This window comes from Pantherophis guttatus, chromosome 1 (genome assembly GCF_059756535.1).
Source record: "Pantherophis guttatus breed Tessera chromosome 1, ASM5975653v1, whole genome shotgun sequence".
Taxonomy (NCBI): Eukaryota; Metazoa; Chordata; class Lepidosauria; order Squamata; family Colubridae; genus Pantherophis; species Pantherophis guttatus.
Window position 1 is genome coordinate 46,174,609 of NC_142063.1, and position 17,238 is coordinate 46,191,846.

The 17,238-nt window shown below is 34.8% G+C and overlaps 1 protein-coding gene across 1 annotated transcript in view; it reads left to right on the forward strand.

The window, feature by feature from the left end:
• The window catches only part of TRIP11 (thyroid hormone receptor interactor 11), a 43,140-nt gene extending 27,030 nt beyond the window's left edge, over window positions 1-16,110 (forward strand). The window contains exons 15-21 of the mRNA XM_034418337.3: window positions 948-1,051; window positions 2,219-2,318; window positions 9,121-9,202; window positions 10,621-10,735; window positions 11,104-11,229; window positions 11,888-12,020; window positions 13,908-16,110. Coding sequence (XP_034274228.2) covers window positions 948-1,051; window positions 2,219-2,318; window positions 9,121-9,202; window positions 10,621-10,735; window positions 11,104-11,229; window positions 11,888-12,020; window positions 13,908-14,119 — 872 coding nt within the window. The 3' untranslated portion in view covers window positions 14,120-16,110. The remainder of the gene's footprint in view (window positions 1-947; window positions 1,052-2,218; window positions 2,319-9,120; window positions 9,203-10,620; window positions 10,736-11,103; window positions 11,230-11,887; window positions 12,021-13,907) is intronic.
• Window positions 16,111-17,238: the final 1,128 nt, after the last annotated feature.

A 17,238-nucleotide genomic window follows, 5' to 3' on the forward strand; every position in this document is an offset into this window, starting at 1 on the left:
ATGTCCAGTCTTGGGACCTGTAGCCAGAGGAATAAGCAAAGAGGAAGTAAGGAAAAAAATCATACCACTCCCTCCTGTGTGTCCTTTACCTTTTAGGACCTTTCTCATGACTCCTGCTGTAGAGGGTGAAGATTGTAGGAAAGAAAAAAGTCACTTGATAGGGGCAAGAACACCTAACCCCCACCCACACACCTCATTCCACTCAGAGAAGTCTGTGAGAACTTAGGCCTGAAACACCAACCTTATTTTCCCACAGGTCCCTCTTGGACATGCTGGCTACAAAGTTCTTTCTTGGTTTAGGAAGGCTAAAAAGTTCATACATGCTGATGGTGAAAAAATGTAAGGATGCTAGGATTATCTGTTTGATTTAATCATATCTCTGGCTGACAAGATGGCACAGCCATCTTGACTCCCCTTGACATTATTGACTCTCCCTGGAAACATTTGTAGGATTGGTAACTGGTATTTGTGCCATTCCTTATATAGCTATGTAAGATTAACTCTTGGCCAAAATATCTTTTGCTAGGAATGTACTTCAGAAAATACTCCAGCAGAAAGCCAGCCTCCTCCTCAGAGTCCTTCCTTTCTTTCTTTCTTTCTTTCTTTCTTTCTTTCTTTCTTTCTTTCTTTCTTTCTTTCTTTCTTTCTTTCTTTTCCTTCCTTCCTTCCTTCCTTCCTTCCTTCCTTCCTTCCTTCCTTCCTTCCTTCCTTCTCTTTCCCTGTCCCTTCCCCCCCTCTCTCTCACTCACACACACACACACACACCAGGACAGCTATGGTATGTCCTATTTCAGATTTCCCTGGCTTCATTCTGGAAAAAAGGGCCTTCACGGTAAGCCTTGTATACCATTCTGGTGACACTAAATCTGTTGAACAAGCTGTTCTCTCAATATCTGATTTTAATAATGAATGTTTTAAAAAGCTAAATAAGCATATTTTAACTTTAGAAGAGAAAGCCATGTATTCAGCTGAGCTACAAAAAGCCCAAAAGCAGACTGCAGAATGGAAGAAGAAGGCAGAGCAGCTACAAGACAAAATGGTTTTGTTACAAGTAAGTTGAGATGATTCTCTAGCCCAGCTTATTTATTCAAACTGACTCAGCAAAGAAAAAGAATCAGAAAAAATTTAAGGAGTAGTAACAGTTGTTGTACAGTGGTGCTTAAAATGAGTGAACCCTTTTGAATTTTCAATATTTCTGCACAAATACAATCTAAAACATGATCTGTTCTCTACACAAGTCTTAACACTATATAAAGTCAGCCCAATTAAACAAATAAACCAAAAGCATTATACATGTTCATTTATTTATGAAAGAAAATGAGCTAAATGTACATATTTGTGTGTGGCAAAAGTATGATTTTGCTTTCAGTAACTGTTGTGGCCCCCTTGGGCAGCAATAACTGCAACTAAATGTTTCCAATAGCTGTTGATCAGTCCAGCACAGCAGTTTGAAGGAATTTGAGCCCATTTCTCCTTACAGAGCAATTTAACTCAGGGATGTTGGTGGGCTTCCTTGCATAAACTGTCTGCTTTGAGCCCTTCCCTAACGTTTCTATAGGATTAAGGTTAGGGCTTTAACGTGGCCATTCCAAAATATTAACTTTTTTCTGCTTTAGCCATTCTTGAATCATACAGTTTGCGTGTTTTGAGTTGTTGCCTTGCTGCATGAGCCACTTTCTCTTGAGCTTCAGTTCACAGACAAATACTCTGACATTTTCCTGTAGAATTTGCTGGTTCAATTCAGAATTCATAGTTTCATTAATAGTGGCAAGCTGTCCTGGTCCAGAGGCAGAAATTAGGCCCAAAATATAATATGCTTCACAGATGAGCATAATAACTTTATTATGTTGGAAAGTGGTGTTGCCTTTTGTTAACATAATAGTTTTCATTCAAACCAAAAAGTTCTATTTTAATCTATGTATTTATACAGAAATATTGACAATTCAAAAGGGCCCATAAACTTTTAAGCACCACTGTAGGAAGCAAGATGCTAGATGACAGATTTAGAAAGATAAGAGTAAAAAGTGTCTCAAAGAATTTGTGAGAAGGATAGAAATGTCTCACTGCTCTCTTGCACTCATTGTCTATAAAAAGTTTTACTTTAATAAAATTAATATATGTGTTTATGTGTGATCCACACAAGGGAAATAAAAGATATTTTTTTGTTTGCTCTGATAACGGTGGTAAACTTACTTTAACAATCCATCTCATCATACAGGAAAGGTTGGATGAAGCAAATGAAGCTCTAGGTTCTGCATCAAGATTGACAGAGCAACTAGATCTGAAAGAAGAACAAATTGAAGAATTTAAAAGACAAGGTAACAAGATTATTTAAAAATTTTTGCAAGCAAGGTGCTAGTATGTAAATTATCTTCTATTTTACTAAGATTAAATGTCAGTGTAAAGCTTGACTCAATCTTCCTCTTTAAAAGTCATTTCTACAATTAATGTAAAAAGAAAAAGAAAAAGTAAGCAAGTAGCTCCTTTGTGTTTGTACAATTATTCTTCCTTCATTGGTATTGTAGTGGATTCACTGATCACGACCACAGTATGCCCCATGTTGTTCTTACTCCAGTGAGGCAATTCTAGAATCAGAATAAGACATACTTTAACAGTCTAATTTAACAGAACAACAGAATTGGAAGGGACTTTGGAGGTCTTCTAATAGAAACCCCTGCTGAAGCAGGGAACCCTATAACATTTCAGACAAATGATTGTCCAATCTCTTCTTAAAAACCTCCAGTGTTGGAGCATCCACAACTTCTAAAGACAAGTTGTTCCACTGGTTAATTGTTCTCACTGTTAGGAAAATTCCTCCTTAGTTCTCTCCTTGATTAGTTTTCCCTCCATTGTTTCTTGTTCTACTTTCAAGTACTGTGGAGAATAGGTTGACCCCCTCTCATCTGTGGCAGCCCCTTAGATATTGGAATACTGCTAGTCTGTCACCCAGTCCTTCTTTTCATTTAACTAGACATACCCAATTCCTGCAACCATTCTTCATATGTTTTAGTCTCCAGTCCCCAAATCATCTTTGTTCTAGAGTCTCAACATCTTTTTTATATCATGGCGACCAAAACTGGATACAATATTCCATGTGTAGTCTTACCAGGGCATTATAAAGTGGTATTAACACTTCTCAAGATCTTGATTCTATCCCTCTGTTAATATAGCCTAAGGCTGTGTTGGCCTTTTTGACAGGTGCAGCACACTGCTTGCTCATATTTAAGTGATTGTTCTAGAGACTCCAAGATCCCTCTTGCAGTTACTATTATTGAGCCAAGTACCACCTATTCTGTGTATTTGGTTTTTCTTGCCTAAATGTAGAATCTTACTTTTCTCACCATTGAATTTCATTTTGTTAGATAGGGTCCAGTGTTCAAGTCTGTCAAGATCTTTATGTATCTTGAGGAAGTACAATTGAATTATTTCCATATACTTTGATGAATACATTAACAGAAAATAAAAAGACTCTTTTTGATTGCTAACTTTTCCCTGAACACCATTAGAAAATTACACATATTTTGTGGACGTTGTTAATTTTTATTAGAAAACTTCCAAAACAACAAGTAAGGTAAAATAGTTTTCTTAATTCTGTACTGCATAGAAATTCTATTGATCGTTAAAATTAAGACATTTTGCCTTGTAAGAAAATGGGAATGGGAAACTTGCTTTGTGAGGAATATAATCTGATCAAACTCCAACAATTTCTCATAAATAATCTTTCATCAAAAAGTAAATCCTCTGTTTTCAATTTTTTTTTAATCTACTCCAAATACAAATATTTAATTTCTTCATTGGGTAGATGGGAGCTAAGAACATTGCTGTAGGTATGTGTTCATTTGGTTTGTTGAGATTCATTGAACTTGTGCCACATTGCTGTATAATCCCTGCTCCCGTTACATTCCTCTTGTCAGGAAATATATTCTACATCCATAAAAGATATACATACCTTTTTCAAAAGTTGAAAAGAGCCTATTAATATTGACTCCTGCTACATGAAGTGCTTTCATTAATTTAGAGTTGGGTAGGCAGCATGTTGCCTTCCATGTGTTTCTGAATTCTATTTTCCAGCATCTGTCATCATTAGCCATCCTGGTTAAACAACTGGATTTGAAGCTGAGAGTAGGGCCAAATGTGGTCCACAGTTGCTAAAATGTAGTAACAATTATAAGTATTATATTGATACAATGAAATATGTATCAATATCTCCTTTCCACAAGAAGAAACCTGTACTAGGTAGTTTTTCTATTCAAAAAATAAGAACTTCTAGACCAGTCATGGCTAAACTTTGTGGCACTGAGTGCCAAAACTGAAGCGCGAGCACCAGAACCCGGAAGAGAGCAGCTGGCCGCTGCATGCATGTCCACCAGATTCCATGCATGCGCACCAGCCAGCTGCTCTCTTCTGGGTTCTGCCGCGCATGTGCACGCCGAAACCCAGAAGAGCATCTGGACACCGCGCTAAGGCCTGTTATTTCAGAGCTTGTAGCATTGGTTAGTTAGAAAGCTGATTAATACTGAAGTCTAAATTATATTCAGGCACATCTTCTTGTGCACACAATGTCCTAAAATGCCCTCCACATTATTGCCAGTGTTAAGTAAATGAAAAGGGCCTATTAATTGAATGAAACGTTAGCGAAGACCAGCTGGCTGGTGCACAGGTGTGCACCGGAACCCGGAAGATCAGCTGGCCACTGCGTGCATGCATGCTGGACCAGCTGGCCGGCATGCATGCACACACCAGAACCCAGAAGAGCAGCTGGTGACAGCGCATGTGCCCACAGAGCGGGCTCTGTATGCCACCTCTGGCACGCGTGACATAGATTCGCCATCACGGTTCTAGACTAAAATACAACCATTTCAAGCAGACCCTCGGCTGTACAAATATAGTGAATCCACTTGCACGTTTGCCTTTAACTTTGTCTCCTTATTTTTGGACTAAATATACTGAAGTGTTGATAAATGCTGTCATAATATATTTTATTTACATCTTGGCCAGACAGTAGAAAGATTTGCCAAGAGAAACATTTTTTTTTTCAATAATGAAGCCAATTCTGCTTATCTTAGTATTGCAAATATATATGTAAGAATAGCAGGGCAGACTAACTTATTTTGCATAAGTCAAATGGAGATTGTTTCTTAATAGTACAATTTAAATGTACTCATATGGACTTCTATTTTAATAAAGTGTAACCGAAATTCTCTTTATGGCAATATTTTTTATAAAATAAATATGCCTTAAAGACTCTCCTCTCATGGCAATCATTCATTATTATGCTCATTTCCTGAATGACGATTCTGTCAATCCAAAATGAGAATATTTTCAGGAGAAATATAAAAAGCCAGACTGTATTTTCATCATTACTTGCTCTCAAAAACATTAACTGTTTTGTTTGTTTATTGTCCTTTAAAGAAGGCAGTTACCTCTACTAAGAAAAGTAAATAAAATCAGAGGGCTTTACAGTAATCAGAATCAGTTCAAAGCGTATAAACCATGTCTGGATTATATTGAGCAAGATACTATTTCACCTTACCCTCATATAATGCACAGCTGCTTTGATCATTAGATGTGAGAATAGTGTTTGTGGTCTGTAAAGCAGTTGGGGATGTGGAGCAATTTGGGATTTGGCCACATGAGATCAGCAGCCACTGCCCGAGAAACTGTGATGTTTATTGCTTAATTGCATAAACATTGCCCTAAATTCCAGCTGTGTGTTTTCAGTTTGTACTTTAATGGGATATTAGCACGTAAAGCACATAGTACATCCTGCAGCCAAGCTTCACTGTGTTTCGTACCCATTGTTTTACCTTTGAATTGCCCTCTTGTAATTGGCACGCACAATATATTTTAAGTTATGGGATATTCTTTGCTGTATCAAATCTTATTCTGAGATTTGAAGATCAGTATGTCAATATAATAAGCAAATAAAGTGGCTGGGATTTCCTTCTCAAAGCGATATCCCAGAACAGATATATGGCCCAGCAGCTGGACAGGAGGAAAAGTTCTGTAGCAGACCTACCAAACCAGTTGGAGATGAACAGCTCACTGACATGGATGTGATGAGGCTCCCCTTTCATACATCTTATATTGCCTTTTGTTGGAATAAGAAGGAACATTTAAAGCACCTTTGACCTGTCTCAACAGTAGTATTACATTGAAATGGAGGTAACATTATGATGTTATGTCTTCTGCAAATGTCAGTGAAGCAACTTCGTGCAGCAGCAAGCAGAACGTGTGCCTGAACTCAGAGGCTGGCAGTTCTTGATGCAGTTGAGCTATTCTGTTCTGTAAGGAAGTCATTGGCCTTAAGTCTAAGGAAAAGGGCAAGTGCTCCTTTTGAATACACAAATATTCAGGGCACAGGACAAACTTATCCCACAGAGATATGCCATAACTTTGCACTGTATAGGAGGAGGAAATTTGCAAAAATACTTCAGTAAATTACTGTGTAATAGACAAAGGAAGAACAATACTCCATCTAGCCTGTTTGTTGATAGTTTCACAGCTATTCAAATATACTAGAGAACCCATGCCCTAATGGGCATTGTTTCAGAGATATTATCTTACCTAAACAGAGATATAGTCAGCAACAACAGGCAAAAAACAGTGGGAGCAGAAACTGCTGGTTCCTGCCAACTTCTCCATTGAGTTTCTTTGTGAGAATCTGGAAGGGATGATCAGAAATCTCCCTTCCCTTCCCTAAGCCTAACACAAACAGTTGCCAGCAGGCAGGTAAGTGTCTGCTCCTGGATGGCCACATGAGATCAGCAGCCACTGCATGAGAAACTGTGCAGTGAGGGAGCAAGGGATTGGGTGATTGGCTGGGAAACTGTCAAGGAACGTTTAAATGAAGGATCCAATCTCAGTTGGTCACCATGACCAAAGATTTATTCTTTCAAGCTTTCGGGCTCATGCTCGAGCCCATCATCAGGGAACTTCTATCTCTCCAGAATATGTGCACAGGGCAGTTCTCTTTGCACATATTCTGGAGAGAGAGAATTTCCCTGATGATCAGCTCAAGCACGAGCCCAGAGCTTAGAAGAATAAATATTTGGTCCCGCTGACCAATTCATATTGGATCCTGCAACATTATCCCGGGGCACGTATATGTACCATCATTCATTGAAAATGAAGATCTCATGACCATAGCAACAGCCAATAGCACTGAAGCAGCCACAACTTTCCCAAATTTCATTCCTTTGGGAATTGTGGGTCCCTGATTGGTTCAGTAACTTGGTTCAGAAATTGTTACCCTATGGCACACCATTTCGCCCAGTTAAAGGTCATGACAATGATTGGAGGTTACTATATATCAAATTTTACCTTAACTAGTCTACTCTTTTTCTTTTCTCAAGTAATGGAGACTGTATTCAAAGACTATTATTTGCACAAGAAAACATATAATGTCGTTTGAATAGTGGCCAGATACATTCCTAGACAAGGTTTTCTTGGCCTGAACTGCTGAAGGATTTTTAAATTGATTTTTTTGGCACCAGATATTACAATTGTGGAAAAACAAAAGACATACTAGATTTAGATTTTTGAATTTCCATAAATGGTTAACAAATTGAAAGACAATATTTTAAGTGTCTGGGTCAACAGAAGTTTTGAAATTTAGTCCTGTCTAGCTTATCGTCATTGATAAAGTATCAATTTCTAAATTTCATCATGTGATAGAATAAATTGAGGGAGGCAGATACTTATTGATTAGATTAATTCACCTGGTAATCACATGGCATATATAGAATTGTATTGTCCAAAATTTACAGGCGTCAACTACAAATCTAAGTATTTTACTACTCTTTGTTGTTGTTAGTCGCAAAGTCGTGTCCAACCCATCGCGACCCCATGGATAACGTTCCTCCAGGCCTTCCTGTCCTCTACCATACCCCAGAGTCCATTTAAGCTATCCAGCCACCTCATTCTCTGTTGTCCCCTTCTTCTTTTTCCCTCAATCATTCCCAGCTCTTCTCCAGTGAGTCCTTCTTTCTCATTAGGTGGCCAAAGTATTTGAGTTTCATCTTCAGGATCTGGCCTTCTAAAGAGCAATCAGGGTTGATCTCCTGTAGGACTGACCTGTTTGATCGCCTTGCAATCCAAGGGACTCGCAGAAGTCTTCTCCAGCACCATAGTTCAAAGGCCTCAATTCTTTGGCTCTCAGTCTTCCTTATAGTCCAACTTTCACAGCCATACATTGCAACTGGGAAAACATAGCCTTGATTATATGCACTTTTGTTGGCAAGGTGATTACTACTCTAGAGATCCATTATTTATACTGCTGCACTAGAGGTATTGTCAACTAGACTTGTTTGGAGCTCAGTTGGGACTCTACATCCCCTTCATCTCTTTGATCATGTGTCACTTGACTTTTAGCAATGGCATGGATAGATTTTCCCCCATGGCAGCCTGTCCTTAACCTGGTCTTCCAATGACGCACTCTTGCCACTATTTTAATATATTGTTTATGAAATACAGTATGTCACCCTTGACCACATCAGCTTTATAGTTATGGGTTTTACAATTTTTTTAACGACTTTGTTAGATCTGTGAACTTTTTATTCTATAATTTATGAGATTTTTAAAAAGCCTCGCTCTTGTTTCATGCAGTTTTATTTAATGCTGCCAACCTTTGCCAGTGTTTTGAATCTATCTTCTCAAATGACAATTCTCTACTAGATAGGGAATGGGTTATATCTAGTTGTGACATTGGTTAACATCTGGAAGAGATTGGAAGTGCACATGGAATGGAAAAGAAGACAATTTCAACATCACTAATGTATTTAATCAGAATCACATTTTTTTTATGGAGGGAATTTAATTTTCTCAATTTTAGTTAATTTAACCAAAGCTGAATGGTTTTCATAATCTCACACCTTGAATGTATACCCTGCTGTTTGATAGAATCTGACAGTTTTAAACAGTGAAAAACAGCACAAAAATAAATCTTAAGATAATAAAAACAATTAATAGAAATTGTAAAATGTGCTTGTATATGATAGCTTTTACTTATTCCTATTAGCGCATATCTCATTTTTAAAAATCTTTTTCCTGCTGGAGACTCAACTAATGCATCTCTTTTTCATTATGTCTTAGTACAATAAATGTAACTTATTTCTCTAGGTGCAATCAAACAAGAAATGTTGGAGGATGCACAAAATAAATTAATGAACCTCATAAATAGTACTGAAGGAAAAGTAGATAAGTGAGTATTTGTTTTTCCACATTACATTTTACTTGTAAATGTAAATTCTTTAATTTGAGAGCCAGCACAAGTTCGTAAAAATAAAACAGAACTAATGTTTAAATGGTCTTTAAATATTATACATTATTCAATATGTCCAATTAAAGTGCTCTTAATGGGAGGGATGACAATAATTTAAACAGGAAGAGAGAGGACATTTTTCTTCAATGTAATGTTTTATTAACAGAGAATAATTTAACAAAGTTAACTATAAATAGTTTAATTAGTTGAGAAGAAATAAAATACTGCAGCTTTAATCAATACAGAGGATTTTAAAATTAGCTGTATTTTATTTCTGCAGTCTTGTGTGGGTGCTCAGAATAGAACTTTTGTGATTTCTGGTTTATCAATGGCATATGCTGATCCTGTCATGATCTTTTAAGGGTCATTATTTTGGAAAGTTATTTAGCATTAAATATATTAGTTTAACTTTTTGTAATATGGACCAGATTATTTGAACATACATTATTTTCTTCCGTAATGACTACTTTTACATAAACTTGATCAGCTGACAAAAATCAATAAGCAAAATAATTGGGTGTCATTACTAGTACTCATGATTACATGTTATTCTGCAATACCACAGTGCTGACGTCTGTATTCAGATGATTGAGAAGGCACAGGGCACACATCATCACTTCTAGGATGCTGTGTTCCTACATAATTTTCATATCAAATGTGATGTTTGTTACAAGTAAATATATGCAAAACTGTGCATAGAAGTTCTTCATATTTTTCATGATAGTCGTTAATTTTGGTGCAAGTAGGATAAACTTGCATTTTTCTTCATGTATTTTCCCTCAGGCTAATATATTATCAGTGGCACAGAAAAGATGAATTAGAGTTAGAGTATAATCTTATGACATGAAGCAGGCTTTTCTATCACAAAGTCAATTGCACATGAGCAATTTCCTCTTGAAATAATGTGCATTCTTGACGAATGTATCTTTTCTTTTATGTACACTGAGAGCGTATGCACCAAGACAATTTCCTTGTGTGTCCAATCACACTTGGCCAATAAAGAATTCTATTCATCATATAGGCGACAGTATACAAGAATAGTATATGCACTGCTTCCATTCTGTGCTTAACACAGAATAGGAGAACACATAATCTTCATCCTTCGTTTCCCTATCAGGGTCAAAATTGCTTTCGGATACATCCACATTCTAATCTCTTATTTAGAAATCCTTTCCATTCCTCTTCCCTGCCCTCCTCTTAAGATGCCTCCACATTATAATTTATATTCCTTGTTATTTAAAAATAGCATTAGGAGAGATACACAATCATGGCAAAATACATATTGTATACTTTCCCCAACTTCTTTTGTCAGATTTAAGCCATTTTAAGTTATATTTGTTTTATCATCATTTTAATAGAGTCTTGATGAGAAATCTTTTTATTGGGCATTTCCATACTCCAAAGAATAAGCGTCATGAGGTACTAAAGCTAATGGGAAGTATCCTAGGAATAAATAAGGATGAACTGGAGCAGGTAATTTTTATCTCTCTTTGTGTTTTGTTTATTTAAATATCAATAATGTATTATTATTCGTATTTAAATGCTGGGCTAAACCTGATGAATCCAGTGCCACACATTGATTTAATTATTAGTGAGAAGAAAAAAAGTCCTTTGAGACAAAAGTTCTTCCACTTTCCAGTTGTAGATCCTGATAAAGAATGGGAGAACAACAGCTAAGTATTCCATATGGGAGAGTAGATTTTGCAATCTAAAGCAATGTGGTATTTCCATTCTTTAACATACATTATTTTTTCTTGTCAGTAATGAAAAAGAAAAATCTAATACTTTACTTGAAAAATAGTCAATTTGAACTTTTCCTTTTGATTTAAATTGCGTTGTAGTTACTGACTGAAGATCACAAAGGTGTTACACAATGGGTGACTGGTTGGTTTGGCGGAAGAGCTGCTGAATCCAAAAGTGTCCCCAACACACCTCTCAGACCAAGCCAACAATCGATTTTCAACAGGGTAAGTGTGTTAAGTAATTCCTTTATAGAAAATGTAGAACATTTTATGTCGTAAAAGCTGATGTTTGAGCCATTACTCAGACTTTAAGGGTTGAAGCTTTACTTTGATATTTTTATTTTATATTTACATTGTTGATAATTTTTTGTTATATACAATTCATTCAAGATTTTGCTCAAGAACTTCCTTCTTCATGTCTGTTGATTTTTATTTAAAAAAACACGAAGTGACAAAGATATTGTAATTAATGAGAATCTCAGCTGGTTTTGATTTTCTGTTCATAGGCTCTGGAATCATGCTGAACTAAACTGAAATATTATTCCCATAATAATATACTTTTAAAGGGGGTGACATTTATAGGTTAACTGAAAATCTGGTAACAGAATCAAGTATTGAATAGAGGACGAATATCATAAACTCGAGTTACCTTCCTTTCAAGTAAATATACTGGTAGACAATTTGATAAATTAAGAATATTGTTTTGGGCATTGGCCTTCATATGATCCAAGAACTCGATTGATTCCTAGGAATTAGCTACCAAGTTGTCAAAATTTTAATAAAGGTGTCAAATTCTTAATCAACGCATCTTGAATTGATAAGTGAAATGCATCATGTCTTTCCTGAACGATTTGCAGTACTTTAATTGGGATCATCTTTTCAGTCTTTCTCAGAACTCTTTGTGAAGTTCCTTGAAACAGAATCACGCCCAACTCTCCCCCCACCAAAACTTTCTCTTGATAACATGAAGCCTTTAGGAATGACAGGAAATACTACTCCTTCCAGCAATGTGGCAGGTAATGTCTCCCATTTTCATAAATGCTATATTACATTGAATTTTATAATATTATATTGGATTTTCAAGACTGTATTTATTTAAATGGTTGCAGAGCATAAGGGGAAAGGTGAGTAGATTTAGACATGCTAATATGGCAATTTTTAATACTCTATTACCTGCACTTAGTGTGTTACCAGCTCATAGAACCAGTGATCACCTCATCATAATAAATCAATGATTATAAATGAATTTTCTGATTTTTATTTGTATTACAGGATCATGAATTATGATCTGCATTTCAAAGGCAGCCAAATAATATACGGGGTATTGAATATGGTTTTTAATGTGACATTAAAAGCTTGTCCCTGTAAAAAGAACATTGCTTGCTGCAGAGTTGCTAAAGTTTAGCACTTGTGAATGTTGGCTTTAAATTACTGTAGTAAACGTGAAAGATTTCCAGTCTGAAACCTTATCTTGAAAGTTTGTATTTTCAGTCATTTATGTTTTATATTCCTTTTGTTCTCTTGTTGCTGTTAGTACAATAGTGAAAGTGCCCTATTTTGCTTGGCGATCACCCAGTTTTCTTGTCTGGCTAAATCTTTGAAAAGACAAGTTCTATTCTAGGAATTGGATTGTTGCCTTATAGAACCAGACATATACTCTCTATCCCTTAATTGTTTGGGTAATGGATTGCTTTTTATAATAACAGTAGATTGACAGCCACAAATACATTTCTCATATCAATTTCTATGAATGAAAGATTTGTGACTGTTTGTGAATTCTGTTTGTTTTAAGGAAAACAAAGTTTTTGTTCAGATTTTATAGAGAAAGTAAAGCTAAAGGCCTCAGTAGTAAACCTGGGTACGTACGAATATATGAAGCTCTGAATAAGCTTCTTGGATGAGAAGCGAAATGTCTTCAAAGAAAAACCGGAAAGTCTAGTTGCCTCTTCAAAAAGCACCTTTGGGACAATAAATAAGTTGCTGCACTTTTTAGACTGGAAAACTGACTTGGTTTCATTGGTAGAGCATTTGGGCCAGAAAATGGACAGGGAGAATGCAACCCAATCCTCTGATTGTCTTGGATCTCTTAATGGCATTGTGTAATAAATAATTTTGACATGAAAATATGCCGATTCCAGAAACATAAATGATTAGTTTCAAAAAGTCTAGACAAACGAGGATTCAGACAGAAGTCCAAAATTAAATTGTTGGCCAATGTAAGTCTCGTGTTACCTATCAGCATCATTATACATTCAATTTTTCATCGATTTCATAGTGATAGAATAACCAGAAGCATTTAACATTAACTACATTTTTTCACCAGGTCTCAGCATTACAAAATTACAATTCATTTTCATAGTGAAATTTTTATAGGATTATATTTTTAAAGATACTTTTGTTGTTAATTCACTTTTTCATGATTCATTATTTTCTGTACTTCATTTAGTTATATGCTTCAAATAGCTGTAAAATAAAAGGAAATTTACTTTATTATGATTTGCCTGTACAATATATGTATATGAAATGCATATTGTTTTTGTCCATCATATTTTTTTAGTGCTTGGAAAATCTTTAAAGGTGTTTCTTCTTTCTTTCTTTCTCCCAGGCTTTTAATTAATTTACTGTAAAATTTATAATTTATGTGTTATCATTGTAGATTTATTTCTTTAAATTTTGCATACCATTCTTAATATTCAAATGGAAATGTGAGATATAAACTAAATAAATAATAATGTGTTATTAATGTCCGCATGTTAAATCTTTAGAAAGGATTAAATTGGTGGTGTAATGGATAAAAGAACAGCATATGGAGTTGTAAACTGAAAACAAAACTATTGTGAAGAATGTCTTGTATATTATTGAATAATTAACTGTATTACGTTGTTTTGTATTAAATGCAACAGGCTCAGGAACCAGTCGAAGACCAGATATAAATCCATTCCTTGCGCCTCGATCAGCAGCAGTCCCACTCATCTCTCCAGCTAATCTTGGAACTAGCGGATCTGGGCATCTGCTTATGAAATCCATTTCAGATGCCTTGCCCACCTTCACCCCAATGCCAGTAGCACCTGATGCTAGTGCAGGTGCAGTCTTAAAAGACCTATTAAAGCAATAGACTTGGATGGATTGAAGAGGAAAGCACTTTAAACATACTATACTGTATTGATCACAAAGAGGCCTTTTGTAAAAAGTTGTTAATTTTCAATAACTCTAAAATTAAACCATTGTACAGATAAAAATAAAAAAGTATTGGCGATCTTAACCTTTTATTCATAATTCTTCAACTATGCAACACCAGTTTCTACATACTGCTGTCAGTCTAATCATACTTTTTTCCCTTTCCTTTTCCTCAATAGGCATCTGCTGTTCGTGTTATTTTAATGTGTCTTTATGTATAAATCTAGCTCGATGGTGATAGAAATAGATAGTTTGCAAAACCCATCTGATTTAGTAAAATACCACTGTAACTATTCCCTCTCACACTTTAGAGGGCCTGGAATGATCAGGCAGGAACTATCTTCTGTTGCATGTGACATCCCAATTCAGTTAGATTCTGATCTAATCTGGAGCAGAATTCTGTTTAAGGAAGAACTGCATATTATCCAATTACAGTATCATTCTGGAATATTTTTGTGATCGGAATTGGATCAAAAGAAATGATAAACGAATATGAATCAACTGATCAAGTGTATTTGGGGAGCATAAAATATTAAATATAAGATCACATAATGTCATCTCTGGATGGCTAAGTAATACTTGGCTGAGATAGAACATATACATTAGGAGGAGTTAGCTTTGTCTTCATTCTCTGTTTCTCTCTCTCTCTCTTCCTCTCTCTCTCTCTCTCTCTCTCTCTCTCTCTCTCTCTCTCTCTCTTTGTTTCTCTCTCTCTCTTTTTCTCTCTCTCTCATACACACACCATTCTTGAACTCTGACATAATTGGTTGTAGAAAAAAGTTTTCTTAAAGTTCTGCAAGAACTTTAAATGCCATTATTTTTTTGTGCAAAATGCTTCTGAATTCTTATTTATGAGTTACCCTTTCCAAACTATGAGCATTAAGGAGTTTGTGGACATTTTTCCGTTTTCTGCAGACCATATTTAGTGGTTGACCACTAACCTGATATGTAAATTCATGGTGTAAGAATGTTTAACATAAAGTACTGTATGAGTTAAAATGTATATTTAAGAGATAATCATTTATATTCGTAAGTTTCAGTGAAAATTTAAGTATGAATATATGTATAAAGCTGCAATGAAGAATGATGCTTAATCCAAATATGTAAATAAGAACAAATAAGGACAAATAGATTTCTGCAAAACTATCTGTACAGACTTGTTCTTTTCCTTTTGGAGTAATTATTTGAGACCCATCACATTTTTACAAAGTGTCTTTTTCCCATAAAACTATGGCATTATTCTTATGAGTAGGATTAAATGAAAATTTTACATCAAATCCAGTTAGTTATTCTTGCTGTCAAATGGTTTATATCAACGGAAGAGGGGTGTATCCCTCCCCTTCCCCAAACAATCCCCTTATGTTTCAAAATATATAATGGTGGAGTAAATGGGACCGGTGGGTGGTGGAACAAGGGGAAGGAAATAGAACATAATGTTATGTTGAATGAACAAAAGTTATTTAATAAAACTTTGGATTTGGGATAGGTGGATTTTTTGAATTTAGAACCTTGTTTTCTGCAATGCTTATTTTCTTCTCTGTTGTTTGAATTGATATTTAACTATAAAGTGAAAATGTAATTAGATGCTTCCAAATCCATCCAAATGCATTAGATGCTCACAATTGCATGAGGAAAGCCTTTTGTTTCTATTTAGAATTCCACATCCTCACAAATTTGCCAATCTTTCAAAAGTGACCATTAATCATTGTTATTTTTTTTTACTTTCGTTTTCTTAACAGAAGCTTACATTGGTTCTGTTTTTTATACATTGGAAGGGGATGTTTTATTCCAAACAGAAAGTCAAGAATGGATTGTGGTTTAGGAACTTTATATCAATTTCTGAAAAGTTAATTCTCAATATTAATTCATAAGCAATTTTTATTATCGCTATACATTTTTCTGATAGATTTCAAATATATTGTATATATCTATATTCTTTTGCATACATTTTTATATCAAAGTTTTTAGCATAATGTCCAGATTGTTTATTGCTTATGAATATAACAGATGGTACCTAAGAACAAGTAGAAGCTGCATTTATATACTAGTTCTTTTATTAAGAATTCTGTACAATTCATATTTACGCATTGCAGATACATCAATATGGGTACAAATTCAGGTTGTTGGGATATCAGCATTCCATTTTAATCTTTAAATAAAATTCATAAACTTTGGCATTGTCAAGAGGAAGATGAAAGCTTCTCTACAATAGTCCAAAAACTAATTTGCAGAATTTCTAAAATAACAAATTGATTTATGAGATTGAAACATCTATTTTTTTGCACCCAATTTAGTGCATACAGTCCAACCTGTTGCCCAATAGCTTATAAGAAAGCATTATTTAGAAGCATTAAATAAAAATACTAAAATAAGATCTTGGTTATATTAAAGATAAATTTTCATGCCCTTTCCTGAAATAATGCTTTTTTATCATAAAAACACAGGACTTGGTATCATTAGATCAGATTTTTGCAATCCTAGTTCTAGTATTTTCATTTTGCTTTGAAGAAATTCTAGATAATGCAAATTTATGTCTGATTGTGGATCAACACTGCTACAAAATAATGTTCATTCTAATTGAAAATGATACAGAAGGATGACTTTCTGGATTCATATCTGTGAGTGCTCAAATACCTATCTATACAAATGATATATCTGCTTTCACAGTGGTTTCAATTAATTTTGTTTTGTTCTTTTGTTAACAATAACATTAAAAACATTTTAGGAACTTAATCTAAAGGGCAGACAGACTATTTTAGGAAATTAATACTATGGGGCTGTAGTGTATATCCATATTCGATATTTGACTGATAATTTGTTTTTAATTAATTATTAATTTACAGACATTTGTTTATAAAGTCACCTTGCAGTTACTGTAAATTAAGAGTGTTTTAAATAAAACTGTTTAAAAATAACAAGTGTTTTAAATAAAAAAAATAGGGCAAATTTTCCTTTTCATTATGCCTAACTATCTGTTTTACTTACTTTGTATTAGTTGGGTAGTTTGTCACTCGATTGGTTTTCCTAATAATCCATCCTTCATACGGAACAAATATC